Consider the following 24,027-nt stretch of genomic DNA (forward strand, 5'->3'; position numbering starts at 1 on the left):
TGAAAGTAAAAAACTAAGGTGAACATAAAAATGATTACATAATGGTACTGTTGCACGTAGTAGATTTTGGAGAGCAACTTTATGGTTAAACTCCGATCTATCGTGGTAGTTGTAATGGATGATTATAACAGAAATCACCTGAGATAAATAAAATGGTTAAAGTGGGGACATGTTTAAAGGACAGGTTCACAGTTTTTCAAGTGAGTCTGAAAACAACAGTCAGGTACCCATATGAACACCGAAACAGGTTCTTCTTACTGTTCATACTGGCTATTAAAAGATCCCTTCATAATCCTCCACAGTTACAGACCTTTTAGCATTTGTGTCTCCACAGACAGTGTTTTCCTGCTCAGCCGCAGGGGAATGATCGTAACAAAAAAGAGGGACTTTGGCACTAAAAAAACCCCCTGTAAATAAACTTTTAAATATATTGTTGAACAGAAGGAGGACTGTGGATTTTGGCCCCCATCACTTATATTGAAGGTACATTATGAAGGGATCTTCTAATGGCAAAGAAAACAGCAAACAAACAAACAAAAAAAAACAATGTCAGTGTTCATTTGGGTACCTGATTAAAGTTTGTAGTGGAAAACTGTCCTTCCATGAACAGGCCAGTAATTGTGCAAAGAAAACATTTACATCTATAAGGAATAGTTCCCAAGGGAATTCAGAAGGGGAGAATCAGCAATGTCATATTTTAATCTTCTGTGTGTGATGAGCGAAGGCCGCTAGGGAGAAATGTGGAAGAAGCCAAGTAAAACTGATACATTTCAGAGAAGTGTGAGACACCTTTGTTTTCTGTAGCTGAGTCATGTCTGGATTATTACCAAAGTGTTAAGATCAAGCAAGGTGGGGTTTAGCAAATAAGCTCCACATTAGGAGGGGTTATGAGAGGTATATAATTTAATGTTTTATGATTTTTTATTAGGTTCTTTATCGCAGGATCAAGGCCTCTGTTTGCTTTGTATTGCTCTTTATGCAGAGTAAACCTATTCACATTGAAGTCTACTAATACTAAGTTGTGGGTGACCTGAAGATTTATTGGCCCATCTGAAGATTTCCCACAACAAGTTCTAGGACAGACTTGAAAAATTGTGAACTCATCCTTTAAATTGTGGTTGGCCTGTAAAGCTGAGTCTAACAGCGTCATCATGTCTGCTTATATCAACAACTACATATAATATATTGGATAGTAATATATTATTAAAACATTTTGAAGACCAAAAACTACATCAGATACTTAACAAAACCTTATAATTTAAAAAGACCCTAAAGGAAAACAATTCCACTGGTTCTATATCAGTTATGATCATCACACTCCAACATAGGCTTATCCTAAATAATTGCTGATAATTCATTGCTGAGAACATAATGTCACTAAAATATCAGACGGGTCAAGAAGTATCAGATGATCAGACAGATTAGAAACAAACCAACAGGTTAGACAAACTTATTTGGAAGTGAAAACGAAAGCGAACAGTAAAATTATTCACTGAACTGTGTGTCGTAAACATCCATCATAGTTTCCAGACCGACTCCACGCTTCAACTTCGACCTACTTTACTTACTGTAGTTGTACTCACACAATTTTCCAGCGCAATGAGAGATAACTGACAGCATCACACCTCACTGCTGACATTATAGTTTTAGCTAAACTAAAACTAACCAACCAGTAATAGTTACCAAACCTCAAACATGCTGTAGTTGCCAAAATCTTAGTATTGAACATTTAAATACATTGTAATTCTAAGTAGTCTGGGGTTTTGCAGAATATAATATTACTGTCGTGTTCGGGGGTTAGGGTTGGGTGACCACTTCATGTAGTTTTGTTACTGGAAACAGGAAATGTGATTTTATTCAAGGCTGCTTCATGCAGGGTGTTGTAAATTTTCTGTAAGTAATTTAGAGACACTTCACTTTGTGACCACGTACACCTGCTGGTGACCTAAATGTTTGAGGTGTCCACATACATGTACTTCCAATATATATATATATACAAACATAGCACAACACATATAAACCTTTTAGAAATGACATGCTGACACTGGCATGCTGGTTTTATTCAGCAGTCGTTGTTTTATCTCCCTCCATCGTCCAGTAGCAGACTGCGGTTGGGTGTGAATGCATGAATGTGAATGACGGTGTCCTTCTACTCTCCCTGGATACATGAGGGGTATAAATAAAATCCACATAAATCCATGCCACTGTCAGGTGTGACCACCAGGTGTCACTGTGACTCTGTGCAGGGCCGCTGCCTGCCTCGGAGGAAGCTGTATGGTAATAGCAAACAGTTTAGTCACTGTGCCATCCTTGCTGCTCGGTGCCAGGCTCGGATAATAAAAGGCACACTGAATGAGGCCCTGATGCCTCGTGGCTTTACAGAGAGCTCACAGTGATGCTATCTGCCTGTGTCTGCCTATGTCACTCTTCCCTCTCTCTCTCTCTCGCTCTCCCTCTGTGGTAATCGCTGAGCATTGATAGTGGGATTGTATTGGAGGGAGCCAGTTTGTGTTGACTTTATGTGTGTATTTCTATGCAGTGTTTGCACTTGTGTAGGTGTGTTGTCCGGTAAAAACTTTTATATCTCCTTTATAACTTTGTTGGAGACTGAAAAAAGAAAAAAAAATTGCTTATGTCAGTATGATTATGCATTTTTTTTGACATTATATCTATATAAAAATGCCTCTGCTTAAAGTTTACATAGACTGGACTCTGTTAATGATGATGCACTAACACTCATTACTGACTCCACTGCCTGCACCCATCATTGTGTTCTGTGGTTAGCTGACTCTGGTACACGCTAATCTGCTATTCTTGGCATCTTATCTCCATATTTATGAAGTTTTATTACACTAAATAACAGTGGGAACTACTGTTTACACTCCCAGGACCTGATGTTTGCTGCTCCCACTGACATAAAGCTCAAGGAATTTATCTCTTTGCATTTGTAGGTGATTCAGCTTTCGTTTTTATTTAGTTGCAACCCTACTGCAAGACAAGAACAATGATATTGAGCGATTCTGCAAAACCCTGGATTATGAACAATGCCAACTCTACAATATCTGCAAATGGCAGCTACAGTAGATAATATGGTTAAAGTCTGTGAAGATTCTTAGTCACCCAGGTCATGGTATATCCAGAATGATGGCTGAGTCAAGAGCAACTGGATTGGACTGTTTCTGATGTTCATTTCAGTGCTGAAGAAGCCTTCTGGATGATGTGGAACAGTTGTCCAGTTGTTCTTGACTCAACCTTTGTGGATATGGAACAGTTAAGGTTAGGGGAAGCTCATGGTCATGGTTAATAAAAAAGCCTACGGTCTATTGCAGGCTTGCGTCCATGCATGAACTTTGATCTCCCACATTAAAGTCGGTAATGCAACACACCCGTCCACCAACCCCGACCTTCACACCTGCACCTCTCCACCTCTCTACATGAACACCACACTACTTCCTGCGTTGATAGTGAACTTGGTACTGGATGTAAATCATGAGGTGTGAACATAAATCCTGGGTTTGGATTCAGCTGTTACAACACTTTGGTTAATGTTAGAAAAATATAGTAGTTTGTGAAAGTTTGTGAAAATGTCAACCCGTCCTCTAAACTTATACAGATGAAAATTTTGTATCAAATATATATATATAACTCCACAGAAGCTGAATAAAATTAATCCTAATATGACAGATCTATGTTGGCATGGATGTGGAGAGAGAGGATCTCTAATACATATGTTATGGCATTGTCCAGAAATAAGATCAGTTTTGGGTAGGAGTACATAAAATGTTATGTTCAATATTAAATGTAGATGTATCACTATGCCCAGAAGTGTGTTTACTGGGAGTTAAAGTGGATGGATTGAAATCTGTAGTAATACAATGTTTGATAAAATTGACTTTTCTTTCTGTGAAAAGGATCTTATGAATTGGAAAGTAAGGAAATTAAATTGTTTTTGTTTGAATCACTGGCTAAAGGACTTCATAGAACTGATAACGATGGAAGGTGCAGCCTCAGCCCTGCAGGGACTTTATAGAGACAATGACTTAGATGGACCATGGACACTTATAAAAGACTATATAAATATGAGACTTTTAAGTTAAGTGTTTTGACTGTTTAAGAACAAAACCAGCACAATTAAATAGAAACCTGATCCTTGTAGGTAGAATGGAGAAATCCTGTTAAAAAAGATTGGTATGTAATGATTTCCTAAACAAGTATATTATATTTCCTTTGCCTATTATCTGTAACCTCTGATGTACTGTCTTTGTGTTGTGTATACGTGTTGTATTGGGTCTGTTTTTGTTTGTTTTGTTTTGTTTTTGTCCTTCTTTTCTTGTAATAAAAAAAAGAAAATGTCAACCCGTCCTGTCCTGTGCAGCTAGTGTTAACCCTAACCTTAACCCTAAACCTAACCCTTAACCCTAACCCTTAACCCTAACCCTTAACCCTAACCCTTAACCCTAACCCTTAATCCTAACTCTATCCCTAACTCTAAACCTAACCCTAAACCCTAACCCTTAACCCTAAACCTAACCCTAAACCCTAACCCTAACCCTAACTCTATCCCTAACTCTAAACCTAACCCTAAACCCTAACCCTTAACCCTAAACCTAACCCTAACCCTTAACCCTAAACCTAACCCTAAACCCTAACCCTAACCCTAACTCTATCCCTAACTCTAAACCTAACCCTAAACCCTAACCCTTAACCCTAACCCTTAATCCTAACTCTATCCCTAACTCTTACTCTAACTCTAACCCTAACTCTATCCCTAACTCTTAATCCTAACCCTAACCCCTAACCCTAACTCTTAACCCTAACCCCTAACCCTAACCCCTAACCCTAACTCTAACCCTAACCCTAACCCTAAACCCTAAACCTAACCCTAAACCCTAACCCTAACCCTTAATCCTAACTCTATCCCTAACCCTTAATCCTAACCCTAACCCCTAACCCTAACTCTAACCCTAACCCTTAACTCTATCCCTAACCCTAACCCTAAACCCTAAACCTAACCCTAAACCCTAACCCTAACCCTTAATCCTAACTCTTAACCCTAACCCTAACCCTAATATTTAAAGTCCCCCTCCTCTCAAAACACGTGTTTTGCTCATTGGTATTTCACTTAGATGTCTGAGCTTCTGTGTGCAGAATGATGTATTTACAACAATATGCAATGTTCATGGTACAGTGTGCAACTCCAGGGCACATACACTCAGACTGGCCTTTTCAGTGAAGTAGGAGACATCTTGTGTCCAGTTAAACTTTTGAAATGAAAAATATTTACATATTCATTGATTCTGGATTTTTCAAAGTGGAAGTTGGAGTAGATGCAATTTTAAGTATTTTAGTGAGGTAATTAGCAATGTTTGGGGGGAAAAACCAAATTATTATCCCAAGCAGAGTATTTTTCATATACAGTATTTTAAAACATGTCTGGAGGGATATTTAACCAAGATGACAGTTTGTCCTTGACTGCCAAAATATAACTTAACATAAAGCTTCAGTTGCTGTGAGAGGATATTGATGGAAAACAACTAAATTATGCTGAAAGTTGAAACATTTTGCAGATGCATTTTGACTTTGCATATATGTTTATTAAATATGTTAATTAAAAACATTTCAAATTATGCTGATTAAAAAAAAAGAAAAACGACATTAGGATTCTGTCAAAATAGATTTGCTGATGCAAATTAGTAGCATAACAGCTGAAATACACCCGGAGTGGATGCGGTGAGTCATGTACGCGGGGCGGAGCAGGATTTTCTACCTGCTACATCAACTCTATCTCCATCACTGCATGCATATTGAGTTTTGCCAAGCGATAATGCAGTTGGTTATGCACAGTTTGCTATATTAACTTGTACTGAATTAATTAACCGGATTGTTTTAACTGCAGGATCATGGATACACATACAATGAGTTATAATTATTTTTAAACAGACTGTACTTGTTTTTTTTTACACAGTTCTATGTAGGTTTTACCTGTTGGGGGGGCTGCATAACCACACATAGAGAAAATAGACCAGGTGCTACGCGGCTTCTGTGGTCGGTGAAGCAGCTTCAGTTGATTATAATGAACGTGCTCCGCTGCAGCCATGTCAGCTGCGACAGACATGTCACGCCGCGTCTGTGTCAGGTGTATTTTGGCTGCAATGTATAAACATGATGCTGCAACATTTGAGCAAGGAGACCTCACTCCTATATTAGATTTTTAACCTCAGTGAAGCAAAAAGTTAACTATTATCTAAACATTTTAATGGTTTTTAATGGGCCTCAGAGGGATGGAAAATTTACCCATTAAAGTGATATAAAAGCAGAAAACAATGGTGATACGAGGTTTGCATTTACTCGATATATATTATGTGTGCCTGTGGCTGAATGTGTGTGTGTGTGTGTGTCTGGTGGGAAAGGGTACTAATGGCATTTCGGGCAACGGTGAGTCAGGCTGACCAAACACCAGCTGAGTTCATGTGTATCGAAGAGGAAGCAGGTGTGTCAAGATTGCCTCTGTGTGAACATGTGTGTGTGTGTATAGTAGATATTAAACCCACAACAAATGGCCTGAGGGGCCAGCGGGGACCACTGAGATTGCTTCCATGAGAAAAAAAAAAAAAAATTGTGTTTCTGCATGTGCATACGGGTGTGTGCGCATGTGTGCATACATGCGTGACAAAATGTGAGATGGTGTATTATTAAAGTACTAAAATTATTACAGAAGAAGTCAGATAGCACAGAGGAGGAATGGAGGGTGAAGAAGAGAGGAGAAGAAACAGAGAGATGGAGACAAGAATGAAAGTGGAAAGAGACTAAAGAGAGGAAAACAGAACATCACGATCTACCAGGTCAGATTTGGAAGGACAGGAAGTGATAAGCATGATGGGAAATGGTGTCCACATTTGGAGAAACAAAGCCATATACTGTTGGTACTCTAATTGTTCCCACACTTTGTTTGTTAATATTACTTCTTGTTTCCATATGTACTGTACATTGTTTAGTCAAATTGTAGTCATACAAACAGCAACTACAAATTAACCACTGCTAATGCTGAACGAGTGAAAGTTACTGTTCTGTAATGTGGATAGAGATTCTGTTGTGCAAACTATGATCAGACACCTAAAACGTGGACTATCCTGAAACACTACACACAGTGCTACAACTACAATAAACTGCTGCTATTTTGTCTGAACAAGGAACAGTATCAATAAAGTTAGACCACCTGATCTGGATAACCATCTGATCATGGGCATTTTGTTACCTAATTGTAATCTGCATTTTGACTGGATCTCAAAATGCAAATGAGGTAGATGGAGCTGACGGACTTGTCAATAAAGAAGGTGATACTCATCTGTAGCGTTTCAACAGGCTTAGAGAAATGTATAATGTACAAAGTCAAGAGGTTGTGATATGTAGCACAACAAGCTAGCAAAGCAATGTAAATGTTATGCATTCCTGCACATGCTCAGAGGCGTCTGCCTTACACTGAACTAATCACCTGAGACTGAAAAGATGATCGCTGTTATTAGTCTTTGGAGTCGTTTCTAAACAAACTAATGAGACAAAACTCTTCATAATGAAGCAACATGTCACCCAGTGCAGCCGTTTGGCTCACTGACGTGTTTTTTTTTTTTTTTAAAACAACAGAGGTCTACGGCACAGAGGAATAAGATGTAATGAGAAAAATATAGAAAATTGCCAGCCTTATCAGCGGGAAGAGGTGGAGTCAGGTGACCTTTCAACATAATGGGTGGAAGGCTGTGACCAAACTGGACAGATGTCATTTACAACTGAGATCTGATCACAAAGCCGGATTGCATTCTGATTACCTGTATGAACACGTTTTCCCTGATCCAGATAAAACATCCAGGCACAGATCACATGTTAATACTGGGTGGAAATGAGGTCAAAGTCACCCAAACTTAACTCAAGGCTGAGGACCTTTGTTGTATATCGTCCATCTGTCTCTTCCTGTCATCTGTCTACTGTCAACGTGAAATTAAAAGGCATAAAATGCCCCCAAAACACCAATAAACTCCAACTCAAAGCAGAACCTCTTGATACAGAAAAGATAATTGTCTGTCATGTTTCCTGCCATGTTGCTTGTAAAAATGTTTTCAGAGAGACAAGAATGAAAAGGTCGAACAGAAGCGTGTATGTGTCGGGTCACACAGGGCTGTTTAGTTAATAAGTGAATGGAGCTTCTCACCCTAAACAGCGCCGGTGTCACACTTCATCCATTGAACTACACAGGACCAATATTTCAATTCACACAGAGAGATAAAAAAGAAAAGAAACAGCTCATAAATTGCGTTGAAGGGGAGAAAATCCTCTAGAGCTTTGATAGATACCTCACAATAGGGTATATATCTCAATTTGAGACTAAAATTGGTAGCAGAAATATCACAAGATAAAGAGAAAAGCTACGGCTGAGGATAACAGACAAACAAAATGACCTTGACCTCAAATATGAAAGAAAACGGAGAAGAGAAAGGAAGCATCAAAACAAAACAACTCATTAAAATCAAACAAATGACTACAGGGAGGAAGAGGGTGAGAGACACAGAGGGAAACAAAACTTGTTTGTATTGGGAGGAAGAGGCAACACAAAGTAATAGAGAGAATGTGTTTGCCCAAGGTTGAGAGAGGAAGAGACAAGAGAAAGTAATAACGGGTAATACGGTGAGAAAGCCTGTGTTTGCTTTCATTGTGAAATAAACTCCGAGCAGAGCTACAATCAGAATTTCTCTAGAGTAAAAAGTGAAAATGTAAAGACGAAAACTTTTCAACAGGACAACTAAGTAAATCAACTAAATCTGTGCATATTTGGTTTCACTTATCTCAGCCAATAAAGATTTATATCCTGAAGGGATTCCCCGATAGACGACTTCACCGACTCAAAACTCCACAACACTTCTCCTCGTGATATTTTCAGTTGTGATTAATCTGTCCTTTATTTTCTCGATCAGTCATTTGGTCTTCAAAGAGGACCTATTATGCTCATTTCAGCTTTAAATTTTTATTTTTTGGATTCCACTAGAGTAGCTCTGCATGCTTCAAAGCTCAAAAAACTCCTTATTTATCTCATACTGGCCCTTTATGCAGCAACTCAATATACAGTTTCTCTTTACACGTTTTAGCTCCTGTCTCTTTAAGGCCCGCCCTCCCGATGAGCCCGCTCTGTTCTGATTGGTCAGCTTTACGTATCAGAGTTGTGTAACTTTATGTCAATGCAGATCAAACATTTCCTGCTTTTCTGCTTCAAATTAAAAGCTTTTAAATTACTGACTAATGGGAGACTTTTATTGAGAAGAATTTACAGGAAGTAAAAACATGTTCCTCACTGAATTAGCTTCGTTAGCGGCGCTAAAAACCGGTTGAAACAACAACATGTGGAGCTATTTGTTGAGCGGATCAATTAGAAATAACGCAGGGAGGAAGAGTACAAGCAGAAACAGCTACAGTGATGATGATGTTTTATGAAGAGCTGCAGACGACCAGCACACGTCCAACAGGTAAACTATTTATTTTACTTTGCTGTGCTGTGTCATGGCGTCATAACTACTCCTGGAGCGCTGTGCACGTAGCAGATGTCCATATAAAGAAATCCGTCACAAACTGATGTCAGCTCGGGCTGAAAGTAGAAAAAACCGTTGGACACCGAGCGTTCAGAGCAGTCTGAAGCTGCTGCTTTCTGCTCACAGGGATTACTGCTACATACGTTTACCTTGTTATTTGACACGTCAGCCACTTTTAACATGAATATCTGACATTGTGACATTATATATACATGTCTGAAAACAAGGAAAAGCATAATACCTCCCCTTTAAAATGGTGAAAATGGTGAAAAATGTTTCCCAAAGCCAAAGATGCATCCTAAAATGTCTTGTTTTGTCCCAAACAAACAGTCAACAACCCAAAAATATTCAGTACAGGACTAAAGAAACCAGGAAATATTTACATTTAAGAAGCTGGAACTAGGAAATTTATTCAAAACGATTATCAAAATAGTAAGCGATTAATTATCTGTTGATTGACTAATAGACGTCGGAGCTCCACTCTCAGTTACTGACAAGAAGTTGATCTCACAAACATGAGGAAGTTGACTGTTATGTAGTGTAACACAGACAGAGAGAACGTACAGTAGCAACGATGTGTTAATCAGGGAGCTGTATATGCAAAATTACATAAAATAATCAAATTGATGTTTAATGCAGTGATCCGTGTTCCCAAAAACTCTTCACGTTATTTAATTTTGCTCATTTCCATTTACAAATGTGCTGGGAATCATTTATTTGGAAATAGTTTTGTGAATATATATAATGTAATCACTCAGTCTAAGGAGCAAATGTGATCATTTCTACTGTTCTGTAGCATTTTGAATTCACTACTACTCATAGCTACAGTGGCAGAAGGTCATGCATATTGCAGTATTTAAGGCCATCTGCCAAGCTAGACCGACGGGGGAAAAAAAACATTATTCCTCCCGAAAAAAGGCTGAAATAATAAAATATTAATTATGTTTCATTATCCAGGAGGCTCCTGTGTTTCTATGTAGTGAAACAGTGAGGACAGGATTAAAAGAATACTTCTTTGTACTGCTCTGTGTGTGTGTGTGTGTGTGTGTGTACCGTATCCAGGTGAGTGACTGTTCATCAAAGTGTAGTTTTAATGGAAGAGTGTTCAGTTGGTGCTCAGTCACGCAGGATGAATGAACTTTGTCCTCATGTTTACTAAAGCGACTCACTGTCTGTCCTCTCTGTCACTTTCTCTCTCAGCACCCGTCTGTTTTCTGTTTCGGATTTCAATTTCAAACAAACTTCAGATGTGACTCTTCCTCTCTCTCTCTCTCTCTCTCTCTCTCTCCCCAGTTTCTACTCCTCCTGTCTCTCTGCACTCTCTGCAGTAAGGGTGAGGTGTACCATATTTAAATGCACTCCTTTCTTTCTAATATATCGATGGCTGAAGAGCAAAACCTCCTCTCTGAAAAATGCACTTGTTTGAGAAAACTAAAAAAAAATTGTTTTCTTGCTGAATGCTATTTGTTAAGGATACCCAATATATAATACACTGTTTTTGGACTATATTATTATTTATATGTTAGGGGTGTGCTTGAATACAAATACATTATTTGGCAAAGCACAAATAGTGTTTTTTTTTTACGAATATTTCTTTCATACAAATATTTCAAAAATGATTTGTTTTCAGGAAGAAAAATAAACCATGTCAAATACCAGCACGCAGGTCAGTCACATCCACCTGCTACATGACGCACATTTCCTAATTCGGACATCACTCCCGGAGTTGAGAGTGTTCCCCAGAGATAAAGCTGAGCTACTGACACACGCTTCATGAACACTTATTGTAACACTTTAATTTTCTAAAATTAAAAGCATATTTTGATATGATTTTTAAGCCTCTGTCCACTTTTAATCGAATACAAATACAAATAATTTTGCTGCCTCAACAAATATAGAAACAAATACAAATACTGAGCTCTCTGCACATCCCTATTATGTGTTAACAATACCAACTAGGTATTAATGCCTCACAAAGTGCAGATAGGAGCTTTTGCACTTTCTGCAAGTTGGAAGAGGTTCTACAAAGTGATGCTCTAACTTAAGTTAATAATTAAAATTAAAATTAAGTTTGTTTTCAGGTAAAAAGATGTAGTAAATGTAATAGTTACTACATTGTAGTATACTAGGGTCAGAATTCCTTAAATTCAGTGTATTTGCTTCCTCGTCCGCTGGAAATGAATGTTCAGTGATTGTGTAACTCACTCATGCTGCAGCTTCTCTACACATCCAGGGACTCTGTGCTGTGTTTTTTATTTTGTTGTGTGACTTTTCTGTCACAACGAAGGGCGGGATTATCTTTCAGACAAACTGAATATGAGGCTATACAAGTAAAGTTGACCCTAACTAGACAGTTAAACTGGTAGTAGCAATGTACTAATTTGGTGAAATTTGTTTATTTCTATATTAAAAAAGGTCATGTGTAAGTTTCATTTGGGGTTTCATAGGAAAACAACACTGACACATTTAAAAATATGAACATTAGTGTTGTGGAAATATTGATGTCTTAATGCTGAAAATGTTAACTGAAGCACTTGATCAAGGAGAAACTGAAACAGCAAACATTGAAGTCTTCTGCATTCTGATGCTGTCTCTTTCCATTCTGACCCCTGAAGGTCTGACTCTTAGTCTTTAACCTCAACAGATCAGCCTACAATATGAAAAATTAGTCTAATTGGTTCACTAGTTTCTAAACAAGGAACTGCATTTTACCCGTGTCAGTTCAGGTCATGTTGCATTGTGGTTTGAATGTATGATTATGTCAATAGTCATACATTCACCAATTTATTCACCAATCTGTGTTGTCTAGGAAGGCCCTCTCCGACCTTGGTAACCATGGCAATGCTGATTTACCCTTTATTAGAGAGGCCTCCTTTCTCCTTAAAAATTACAGTGTGACCTCAAGGCCAAGGCTTGACCCAATGTAACCCCTAAAGACAGAAAACTCCACAACAATTAGCTGTTTAGTAGAGGGAGATTTTAAAGGAGATTTTTTCTGTCTTGCAACATGTCTTTCCAAAAAAAATCCACAAACCTCACTGTCAACTGAAGAAATTCACAATGGGGTCTGTGGATTATCTAGATTAATCGGGACATTATTTGCTGAAAGTTAATATTGCATTTTTCAAGTGTCATTTTTAAGGCTCTAAGCCTCTACAAATGGAATTTTATTTGGACAGCTATGTTAAAACTACCTGAAAGGAAAGATATCATTTGGATAAACTGACTCTTTAAACAAAGTCACCTTTCTCACAGGTGGATCACACTATCTGTCACTACTCATCTTGCACATCACTGGCTGTCCTCCCCAAATCCCTCACGTCCCTGGTAGCGGTTACTCACCAATGACAGGAGCCGCTCCTCAGCGTAAAGTGGAGTTTGGCTCCAGGCACCAGCAACAAATCAAAAATAAGGGGGAGGGAGGTGGAGTATTGGTTTGGGCTTAGAGATTGGTGGGTTGTGGGTTTGACTGACAGTTTCTTGTGTGTTATTGGGAGATGGCGTCATCGTCATGGGCAGGATTTAAGTCCACTACAGTCGTCCCTCGGAGAGAAGCTCCTCCCATTCCCTCCATTGAAGAAGATGGCTGGGAGTTTTTATTAGCACCTCCACCTGGGGAGACGACAAGATGGAGGAAGGTTATTAGAAGCAATGACAAAGAGGAGTCACATCTTTCCTCCTCCTCCCATCCACCTACCTTGCCCTGCAGAGGAGGAGGATGGAGGCAGAGCGAGAATGTTGGTGCCACCACCTCCTCCTCCTCCTCCTCCTCCTCCTCCATTGGTCTGGGAGCAGACGTTGGCGTGGCGAGCCGCAGCTTTCTGTTTGTAGTGGTTACTGTGCAGCTTGTACTTCATCAGGAGGATGAAGATGAAGACGAGGACGGAGGCCACGATGATCCCCCCGATGATGATGATCATGGTGCCGCCGAGAAACTGGAGAGAAAGATCAGAAACACTTAGTCTGGTGTATAGAGTGTATAAAAATATGGACGTAGTTACCATGACGTCACCCGTTGGTTTCTGAAGAGTTTGGTTTCCTGGAGATAACTGTGTAATTTTGTACTTTTCTCAGACTCAGCAAGTGTCCATTATTTATTTGAATTTGTTAAAAAAAAAAAAAACGGAAAGTTGTTAAATAGAAAATAGAAGCAATAGATTTGTGTGAAGTTTATTAGTACTTGTTGATTCTCAGTCATTTGCAAGAAAGAATAACTGAATGTGAGTAGAGTGCAGATCTCTGTCAGGTGTGTAAGTTTTCTTATATAGATGTATGTACGCAAAGATTTTAATATAGTCTCAGTTTTCTTTAGGATGAACAGAATAGTTTAATGGTAACCAAGAGTCCTGGGTTCACCTGACTGTACAAACGTAGTGAGGAAACGTCTCAATTTAAACATTGTTATTTATTTAGAACATTTTGTTCTAACACATCACACGAAATGAAACTCCTCCCTTCCTCCCTCTCCCCTCCCAAACAAAGAGGAGTTGAATCTCATTTAATTGTCCCTCCTAGTCAAGATGGCAGTGAAGCTAACAAAAAATGGGCCATTTATTCATCTCGTATCCTGTGTAACTTTAGTGGATCATAACATATCGGGTACGGAATTAATCTGCAGATGCTTCTGTTAAAGATGAGACCAAACTTTTCTATGGATGTCAGTTTTTGTGCCACAACAAAAGGCCAAAACGTGGCCTGCATCACACCAGGTAAGCCTTGTTTTTGGACTAGTGGATTGTCGGAAATGCCTTTTGCTATGTCATAACGCAGGACTCCTGAAAATACAAAAGTCTAAGCTTTACTGGAGGCTCATAAGGAATTACGTCATAAAGGTCCATGAGCATACAGTCATAAATGTGCACAGAAAATATTAGGTAGATGGGTCCAGTAGTATGTAAGATGAGCTGCAGACAGATACACACACACACGACCAAACGCATGATCTCCTTCCAGGCTTACACCTGGCGGAGATAATTAACTAATTGAACACAGTCCTCATCTAGCTAATTAGTACCAGATTACATCGCTCTTTCCAGGAGTTAAGACACTCTTTGAGAGAAGGCGTTTATCCAAATTCCTGCTGTTCAACTCAATGAGTTGCCATGGCAATACCGGTGTAACACTAACCTGGTCTCGTAGAGAGTGACAGCGTCCGTACTCGGTCTCCGTGGTGAAGGACACGCAGCCCACCAGCTTGGTGCCCGTCAGGGCCGTGATGCCGTCATCGTAGACGGCCAAAACACACAGCTCGTAGTCCCGCGACGACGCCAGGTCGCTCAGCAGGAAGTACTTGTGGTTGGCTGGGATCATCCTGAATATGAGAGGAAGAAGACAGAGAGGAAGGGTTTTTATCTTATTTTGAGCTGCTTTATAGATCATTTGGCGAACAATAAGTCTTCCACGGGGGTTCAGGTTGTGTAGAGAGAAACGATAATTGCATTTCTTCTTCATAAGTGTCTTATTTCAGCTTGAGATCTTTACTGACAACAACAAGCGTAGCGGGGAGTCACATTCAAGTCTCTACATTGATAAAAGGACAATTTGGTCATACTACCTAATTACACTTGTGGATAAAAGTCATAAAAACTTTGTTTCCCTGGGCTGAAGTGTACTGTTAGATAAACATAATGTATATTCTTCTTTGTTGGTGTTTATTTCAGTGAGTGACAGTTAAGATTTCTGTGTTTGGTGGTTGGTTAGACTTTTTCAAGCGTCTTGTTGCCATTATTTTTGGTATCAAAGTTCATTATTCTCATTGGTGACAAACAAAACAAACCACGGGAGGAAACGCTGTAGAAGTCAGATAAACCAGCTGACGTTCCTCTCTTAGTTTTGTAATTTGCAGGGACAAGAATCCCTGAAGATCCCATATTAACGAGGCAGTAAATACACGCAGTGACAGAGCTTAACCACCGAGCTACACAGGAACAAAAATCAATTTCATTTGTCACTGTGACTCGGACAATTATTGTATTCTAGCGGAGACAGTGAGGACAGCAGTGAAGAAGTTTGCTGGTGTGTATTGAACCAGGAAGAATGAAAGAACTAAATTCAGACTCAGTTTGTTTTATTCTGTTTTATAAAACTATCATCATGTCAGGCAGATGAGATGAGTCTCTGCTCTGAATCTAGTCTACAAACTAACAGGTCGTCCAGGTTTTAGTCGTGTAGATGTTAACAGTTAAAGCTGAAGGCCACTTGTGCACCTTTATGGTCTTGTAAGCTTCTGCTCATTAAGACACATGTCCTCATTTTACTGTTATTTGGGTCTGAAATGCCAACATGTGATGTTTTTATGGACAAGGAGATGATCCTCCATCGTTGTTTATGTCGCCATGCGTGGCGATGCAGGTGAAAATGGGAGAAAGTCAATCTTGGAGCAAATAAAATAAAGTCTAATGTAGTCTAATAGGTTTTTTTTTTTTTACTGTTTAATCACCTTAAAACTTTCTATGTAAAAAAGGTCTTTACTCATTGGTTTTATTACAGTTTTAATTCTATTTCAATTAATTCCAAATGACCCCGTCACATCTATTAACCACTGCAGTCAAATAGTCATTTTGAGGTGAGGAGTTTCATTTTTATCTCCTCCACTTGAAGAGTTGATTTTATCTCTACTTCCTGGTGTTTTGTTTTTTTTATCACATCTTATCATGTTGATGTATTTTATCATTCTGAGTCCACGGTTGAACAGAAGGAGCTGCTGCAGAGTGAAGACATGTGTCTTATCTTTTCTGTCTCAGTCCGTCTTTATCTAATCGTGACCCGGTGGTCCTCGTGCACACGTTTAGATTCTTGTATTGATGTTGCTGCTTTGCTGGTTGTAATGACTCTTGTTCTGCTTGTACTGACACCATCACATCCAGTGCAGATAGATTCAAAATATGATCACAGTGTTATCTTTAACTAGCTTACTTTGTGTTGTGTACAAGCAGCCTGATGTTTTTATCATGGAAATCTTTAAGAACACTGATGCTTAAATGATCAGGCTGTCGATTTTCTATATTTTTCTTATTGTTAATCTCATGTTTGGATCCAAACCGACAATGAACTGATCTGTACAGCTGCGGACACCACGGACGTGTAGTTGTTCTGTTTAAACTACCTTCTGGGGTCTGGTTGGAGGATGCGTTCCACACATGCGCAGTAGATCGCCGTCTACGGGAACACAGCATTGTGATTGCGTGGACTAGTGTGGACAGGTCATGGACGTATTATGAGAGCTGGATACCGGACTAAAAATGGCGCCCATTCAGTCCTATAGGAATTGCTCGCTTGGCGCATACACCAAAAAAAGTTTCTAACTTCCAGGTTTGCTTCTGCATTGTGCGGCCCTCTGAATATGCACAGTAGTGTTTCCCCCGCTGGCCCCACCTGCGAGCTCCTGCTCGGCCCATAGACTTTACATTGTGATGACGTCACAGATTTTTAAATTGCTTTTCGCAGCTTGTGGAAAGTTTTTTAAACATAAAACGTCCATGGATCAAAAGTTCATAACAGAAAGAGTCATAATTGACGCTGTTTGCAGTTTGAGGCGTCCTGTCAACAGTTTTACAGGCATCTCTTTTACAATGGTGGTCTATGAGGAAAATCCTTTCAGGCCGCAGGGGGATTTTTCGCTGCAATACCGCGAGTGGCCACAAGGAAAAATTGGCTGCAAGGCTGAGTGGTGGCACCATATCCAGCTCTTATTATACATCCGTGGGACAGGTCCGTGCGGACACAACAGACAGACCCTCTGATAACGAAATGTACGTCACACACCCTAGCGGACGTGGAAACACCTCTGTTGTTCTCCAAAAACTATTAAAACATATTTTGACATATTTTTGGACGTTTTGGACAACAGTGGAAACAAAGTGTGGAAAAGGAAAAGTGTTAATAAAGATAAATAAGTCCACATGAAAATCATCATCCAATCTCCACTGTGCAGTTTTGGATGTGTTGTATTAGTGCACATTTAGAAAACTATTGTTATTATATCATATTGTTATATACATATACACGGATTAAAAAGAAGAACCAATACATTCTGAGCAGTCACCATGACTATCAACTAGAAGAACATGACAGGTGATCAGCTGATCAGGAGCTGTGATATATTGATATTTGAAAATTGATATTTGAACTTCTAAAAACAAAGAATTGGTAAGAAAGTGGTAAGAAATTTTGACTGTGCCACCCTTAAGAAGACGGAGAGCCTGTGATGGAGGAAAGTAGAGAGAACAGCTTGTAAAAAAAAAAAAGAAGAACTGAGAGGAAAAGAACAAAGATAAAGTATTATGGGCTGTGCAGAGAGCAAAGGAGATGTTAGCGATGGAGTGATAAGTGAGCATAAGGGATACATGGGAGCTGTGAACCAGGCCACCCTCTGAAACGCCAAGATTACTGCAAACGTTGGACCGACTCAAACACACACACACACACACACACACACACACACACACACACACACACACACACACACACTTTCTTAAAAAACAAGCAGGGATACAGCCAGACATTCTGTAAAGACTTAAACACTCTACTGAGAGTCGGCATGTGTTCCAGTAGAAGAAGGCCTGACAGGAAGGAGGAGGAAAGAATTGTTTTTTCTTTTATTATAATATCACAGACTTTAGTTTTTCACTATTTAGTCTCAACTAATCATCATCTTGTTTTTTGTCATTTCTGTCATTTATACAGGCTTCTGTTATAATGTTGGATGTCTGTTAAACATGGTCAAAGTTCCAAAACTTGAGGTGAATGTATGTAAAAATGCTCCCTGAAAGTCATAATTCAGGGCTTCAGCCTGCACCGAAAGCTTTGTTTGCAAAGTTATATCTATGTCCTCATCAAACGGATGTATTTGAGAAGTTTACATTTCGGGTAAATAACGTGAAAAAGAAGTGAAATCCGACTACTACTGTTTGTTTATGAAGCCTCTGGAGCTAGAGGAAGTCTGCAAGGGAACTAACCAATCAGAACAGAGTGGGCTCATCAGGAGGCGGGCCTTAAAGAGACAGGAGCTAAAACGGCCTGTTTGAGACAGAGGCTGAACTGAGGGGTTGAATAAAGGACCAGTAGAAGATAAATAAGGAGTTTTGTTTTACTGTAAATCATGCAAAGACATTCCAGTAGAGCTCCAGAATATAAATACAGAGCTGGAAATGATCATGATACGTCCTCTTTAACACTGAATCAAACGACTATGTGACATGTAAAAGGTGTGAGTCACTGTGACAAATCCCATAGAGAATTATCACCAACTCTGCAGCTTTACGGAGCTTTTCAGCCTCTTTTTAGGGCCACATTTACCGTCTGGTTCAGTCTCACTTTCAGTTCTCAACAGGGAGCAAACCAGTTCTGATAAAACCCAGTATACACCACCTGCCCAACACCACACAGTAGGACAAAGTTAGAGACTAGCTAGTGAAGAAAAACATCTTGCAGCTAAAGGGAGAGATATTTTTTCTCAGGAGTTGGCGGAGACCAAACAACTTTATACCAAGATAAGAACATCAATAATGGATGATTCTGCAAACCCCCCCCTCCCGTATATAACGTCCGATGCCAACGATCTTTAAAATCCACACTTTCTACAACGTCTGCACTCGGACTGAACTCATAGCTGAGAATATTGAGCTTCATTCATCAGGTGGACACAAACAGGACTCCGGTGGGACGCTCTGTGTCTGCTAGATGTGTAAATAAGCGACTGTTTGCTGCTGATACATGCTGATACGTCGATGTTGTGTTTACAGCTCGTTTTTCCACCCCAAAAGTGGACAAAAAAAAATCAATGAGTATAGCTTTAAAATCCTGAATTATTATTATTATACAATTTTAACCTTTTAAAACCTAATTTGGGAATATACTGCACCTGAATATGATCATACCGATAAAGCAAATTTGATGTTGAGAGGGCAGAGTGTACATGTGTTTACACCTGTATTCTCTCTCTCTGTGAGTCTGTGTATGTCCTGCCTGTGTGTGTGTGTGTGTGTGTGTGTGTGTGTGTGTGTGTGTGTCCTATATATTATTCAGGTGTCAGGCGGTGCAGGACAGTTCCTATTTATCAACACAGCAGCGGAGGTGAAGAGGCAAGGAATTGAATTATAAAGCCTATCCTGACCCTCGGGGCTTTGTGTGTGTGTGTGTGTGTGTGTGTGTGTGTGTGTGTTTCAGAGACAAACTGAGAGGAAGACTTCTTAAAAAAAAAAAGGGCCTCAGTGTGAATATGCGACTGTGTGTGCGTGTATGTCCACTAGAGAGGTCTATTATAGAGGTCTGGTCTATAAGTGCTGCAGTGTTCTGGGTCAGACTAATGGTTGAACGAATGCCTACGGCTCTCTCTCTCTCTCTGTCTCTCTCTCTCTCTCTCTCTCTCACACAGACGCTGAAAGAATAAATGCACAGCTATTATTATCGCCTGTAGCCAAGTTGTTGCTCGAGGTAAGTCATGTTTCAGCCCGAGGCTTTGACGAATACACAACATTATAGAGCAAATACAGCAGCAGCGTCAGGGTTTTATGCTTTATTTTCCCCCCGTGTGACTCAAAGTTTAGCAGCAGACCATAACCCTGCTGTGTTTGAAGTGAAACATTCAATTGTAAAGTGAGAAATTAAATTTTCTTAACTTCAGAAGGCAGTTCTTGCCTTTGATATATGATTCATAAAGCGTTTTCAGGGAAACTTTTAATGACACAGTCATCTGCATGTCATACATGTATCACATGAATAATTTGTAGCTCAAATATTTGCTTGAACTTCTCTCTCGCTGCTGGAAACAGACAGCAGGTCACACTCAGTCCCTGCTGATCCGCGTTTATCCTCCTGAGCTTTTGGTTTTTTCCACAGCCGAAGCAACTCTGTTTTCAGTCCAGTTTGTCTGTTTAATTACAGAAAGATCTTAAAAGTTCAACTATGAGTAATGGTGGGAATTAGTATTTTCTTATTTGAATAGTTCCAACCCTCCACTTTGGGGACTGCCCATTGGCCCAATTGGACCGACAGACAAACTCCCAGTGACTGCCAGCATTACTACTTTCCATAGTCCGTTAATATATTGCTCAATTTAACAGATCTGCGTCCCCCGTTACACAGATGATACTCTTGAATCATGACTTTTTATGACTCCTAAAGAGTCGGCTGTTATTTAACTTTAACAGCTCTTCTGTGAACTAAGTTAAATAAAGTAAAGTAGCCTAATTCACATAGAAAGTACATCTCAAAGAACAGATTCGCTCCCGTTTTATTAAACGTATCAATCCGCACTGACTCCCAGACGCTCATGGAGACACTCAAGTCTATTTCTGTCACATTTAGTGAAGTGTAATCTGCACAGACGGCTGTTTAAATCACACAAATATCTGTCTGCTGTATATGTGTTTTCAACGTATTAAGCGTATCTACACTGATTGATCGAGGCTCCCGGTCTGTCTGTGAGCTGCCTGTTTCACTACAGGCAGATTCCCCTCGTCTACGCTGAGGTGGGAAATAAAATCGATGAGTCGATAAATACAAACATTGCTGATTTCTTCCCATGGAGCCGACATAAAAACAGTATTTTGGTTCAGTAAATATCTGCTGTCAGTCAGCCTGGTGAAGGCAGACAGACGGCCGGTTCTGTGAACAGAGACGCAGAAATGCAGGTCGGAGTCGGTGTGGATTGAACAGACCTGTGTGGGATTCCCAAGATGTGTAACGTTGCTGTTTGACATCCTGAAATACTGCCAGTCAGCACGTCAATTTCTATAACGTCATTTCATTAAATCAGAGTTCTGCTTTGTGAAACATGATGCTGAATTTAGCAGAAGACCTCAGTAATATAGAAAAAGTCGGTTTTGTCAGGTAACAAACATTATCAGTGTCTGATAACCAATAATGATGCACTGACATCATTTATGGTCAGGTTACCTCTGTCGTCTTTTGCCCTTTAATATCTTAGTGTTTTTTGACGTGCTTATTAAATAAATAATGATGATTTGTGGTGTAAACATGCTGTGGTTAAGGTCTGGTTAGGTTTAGGCACAAAAACCATTTGGTTAGGGTTTGGGGAAGATCATGTTTTGGGGTTAAAATGATCACTTGCACACTTGCAAAATATATTAAGGGCAAAAACTCCAGGGAGATTGTGTATTTTCAGAGCAGTAGGCTTTTGTTTTTTGGGATAACGGGCCATTAGACTAATGGGATTTTGGTCAGTATAGTATATTTTCAGTATAATAACCACCATTTCTCATCCAGTAATTATTGAACCATGATGCAAAAAAAGCACATTTTTTGCAGAGCACTGTTAGAATATACATCTCTAAAAAATAGGAAGAACATCTACACACTACAATCTGTCCAATATTCATTTATTAAGTCTAGTTTCAGTCACATCCTGCCTGGACTTTGTCTTTGTGCTCTTGGTTTTCTCTGTTGTGTGTTTCCTCCTGTGTTCATGTGCTCCTCCTCCGCTCACCTGCCCTTCATCACCCTTGTTAGCCTAGACCTGCTCCTAGTGTCTAGTGTGTTCCCCAGTTTATCAGCTCCCAGTCTGCCCGTGTGTTGTGTCACCTGTTGTCTGATTACCTTAGTTCCTGTTTTATTTTGAAATGTTTTCTCCTTGTGTCTTGTTACCTTTACTTCCTGGGGTTTTCCCACCTTTCTTGATTACCTCATGTGTTTCACCTGTGTCTCGTTTCCCTCACCTGTGTTCAGTTTGCAATCACACCCTGTCTACCTATAGTCCAGTTTTCAGTTCGGTCTCTGTTGAGTCGTCTGCGTTTATTCTGTGTTCCTTGTTGGTGTTCCTGCATCTCAGATCTCGGATCTTGCCTGCCTGCCATCTCCTGCACTCACCATCCTGACACGGACGACCACTGCACTACACAAAAACTGATCAAACTTCATCAAATTTAGAAAATATTTACGATACAGATGAAAGTTATTCACCTCTTATTTTGAAAAGTCCATATTATCAAAAAAAACCTTCATAACCTGGTAACATTAAGTTTATCTTTAGAATAACATTTGAGTCAATTCATACACACGATCTTCTGAATGTTTGTTCCATCAAATGTTATCTTTCTAATATAAAAATACATCTACAAATTCCAGTTTTCTTTTTTTCCCCATTTAATACTTCTTTAAAATGAAAAACTCGTATCATCTTCATTGGCTCATGTTGGATTAACAAACAAACCAACACAAGGACACACGTCGTGCAAATTCCAGCTTTGTTATATTGTTTTTGGAAGCAGGCTGAGGAATAAAGGAGCCTTAGAGCCAGTGAAGGTTCTATATACTAAAGCTGTATATCTTATTTTACCCTTGCCTTTGGCACAGAACCAGTTAGAAGAACTGCATAATGAAAATCAGGAAAGATCCGAGATAATTGCATAGCGTCGCGTATCATTTAAGGTTCTGAATAATGCAGTGGTTATAATGATATGAAATACACTGAACGCCATGTAAGATTTAAAGAGAAGCGTGACCTCAAGTGTTGCCTCTCCGCCTGTTCATGACAGCTTTGTGAATAATGCAGCGGCCACAACCGTATGAAATAGAGCCACTCAGGATTTAATACGAGGCACGACACTAAATCCAACCCATCACTGAGGTTACATTTCATATCGACCACTCCGTGTTCACATTCTGTATGCATTGAACGGCTGTAAGCTTCCATTCATGTTATGCTCCATTATTAAATGACACAGTCCTGAACTGAAGAGAGATGTGGTTCAGACCGCTTCTGCCAGCATGTATCTGTTATTTTCTTTAAAGGTAAAGGTCTCATGTTTGATTCCTGTATCGTCTATACAGAACATCCTCTTGAACAAGAAGCTCCCATGATTCCTACATCAATGTAGCTTCAGTGTATATATTTGATCGAGTTGAGTTATCGCTACTCATTTCTGCATGTTGAATTCTGCTCCCATATGAGTGAAAATGCAGAGGTACTGTGTGTTGATACTGGTGCAGGAAAGCTTCTTATGGCAGATGTGTGAATGGACGAGACAACAAATGCAACTTTAACATAAGAAACCGCTGTTTGTTGCCTGTTTAGGCCAAAACCTTGATGTTAACTATGACTGCAATCATTCCCATCATTCCCCCCTGTGGCAAACCTTAACCACAGCAGAGGCAGACACTAACTAATGATATTGTCCCGTTGGCTCATATGTGTAGTTTAGGAAAGCAGCATCTTATTTAGCCATTTAGTTTGGAGGTGTATTGTCGCTCAAAACAAGCTAGTTCATACAGCGTCTGACGACTCCTGAAGGCTAAAGTGTTTATAGGTGGTGTGAAAAGGCATTTAAACAATTTATTGACACAATAAATAGTTCAAATGGAGATAACAGCAAACACTCTTGGACTTATATCTCTCTTCAAAAGGCATTCATGGTGTTGCACTTGGTTGTTCATATAAATAGTGACAGATGTTGCATGAAGACACCTGGACAATCACATAAAGTACAAAAACTGA

The 24,027-nt window shown here is 39.5% G+C and overlaps 1 protein-coding gene across 2 annotated transcripts in view; it reads right to left on the minus strand.

Annotated features, from left to right (window-relative positions):
• Positions 1 to 24,027, minus strand: part of si:cabz01090165.1 (uncharacterized protein LOC100333421 homolog) — a 131,328-nt gene that overhangs the window by 7,183 nt on the left and 100,118 nt on the right. For both annotated transcript variants that reach the window (XM_044355350.1, XM_044355349.1), the window contains 3 exons: positions 14,700 to 14,883; positions 13,270 to 13,507; positions 12,915 to 13,184 (listed from right to left, as the gene is read on the minus strand). In XM_044355350.1, coding sequence (XP_044211285.1) covers positions 13,060 to 13,184; positions 13,270 to 13,507; positions 14,700 to 14,883 — 547 coding nt within the window. In that variant the 3' untranslated portion in view covers positions 12,915 to 13,059. The remainder of the gene's footprint in view (positions 1 to 12,914; positions 13,185 to 13,269; positions 13,508 to 14,699; positions 14,884 to 24,027) is intronic.

The sequence above is a fragment of the Thunnus albacares genome, chromosome 6 (assembly GCF_914725855.1).
Source record: "Thunnus albacares chromosome 6, fThuAlb1.1, whole genome shotgun sequence".
Classification (NCBI taxonomy): Eukaryota; Metazoa; Chordata; class Actinopteri; order Scombriformes; family Scombridae; genus Thunnus; species Thunnus albacares.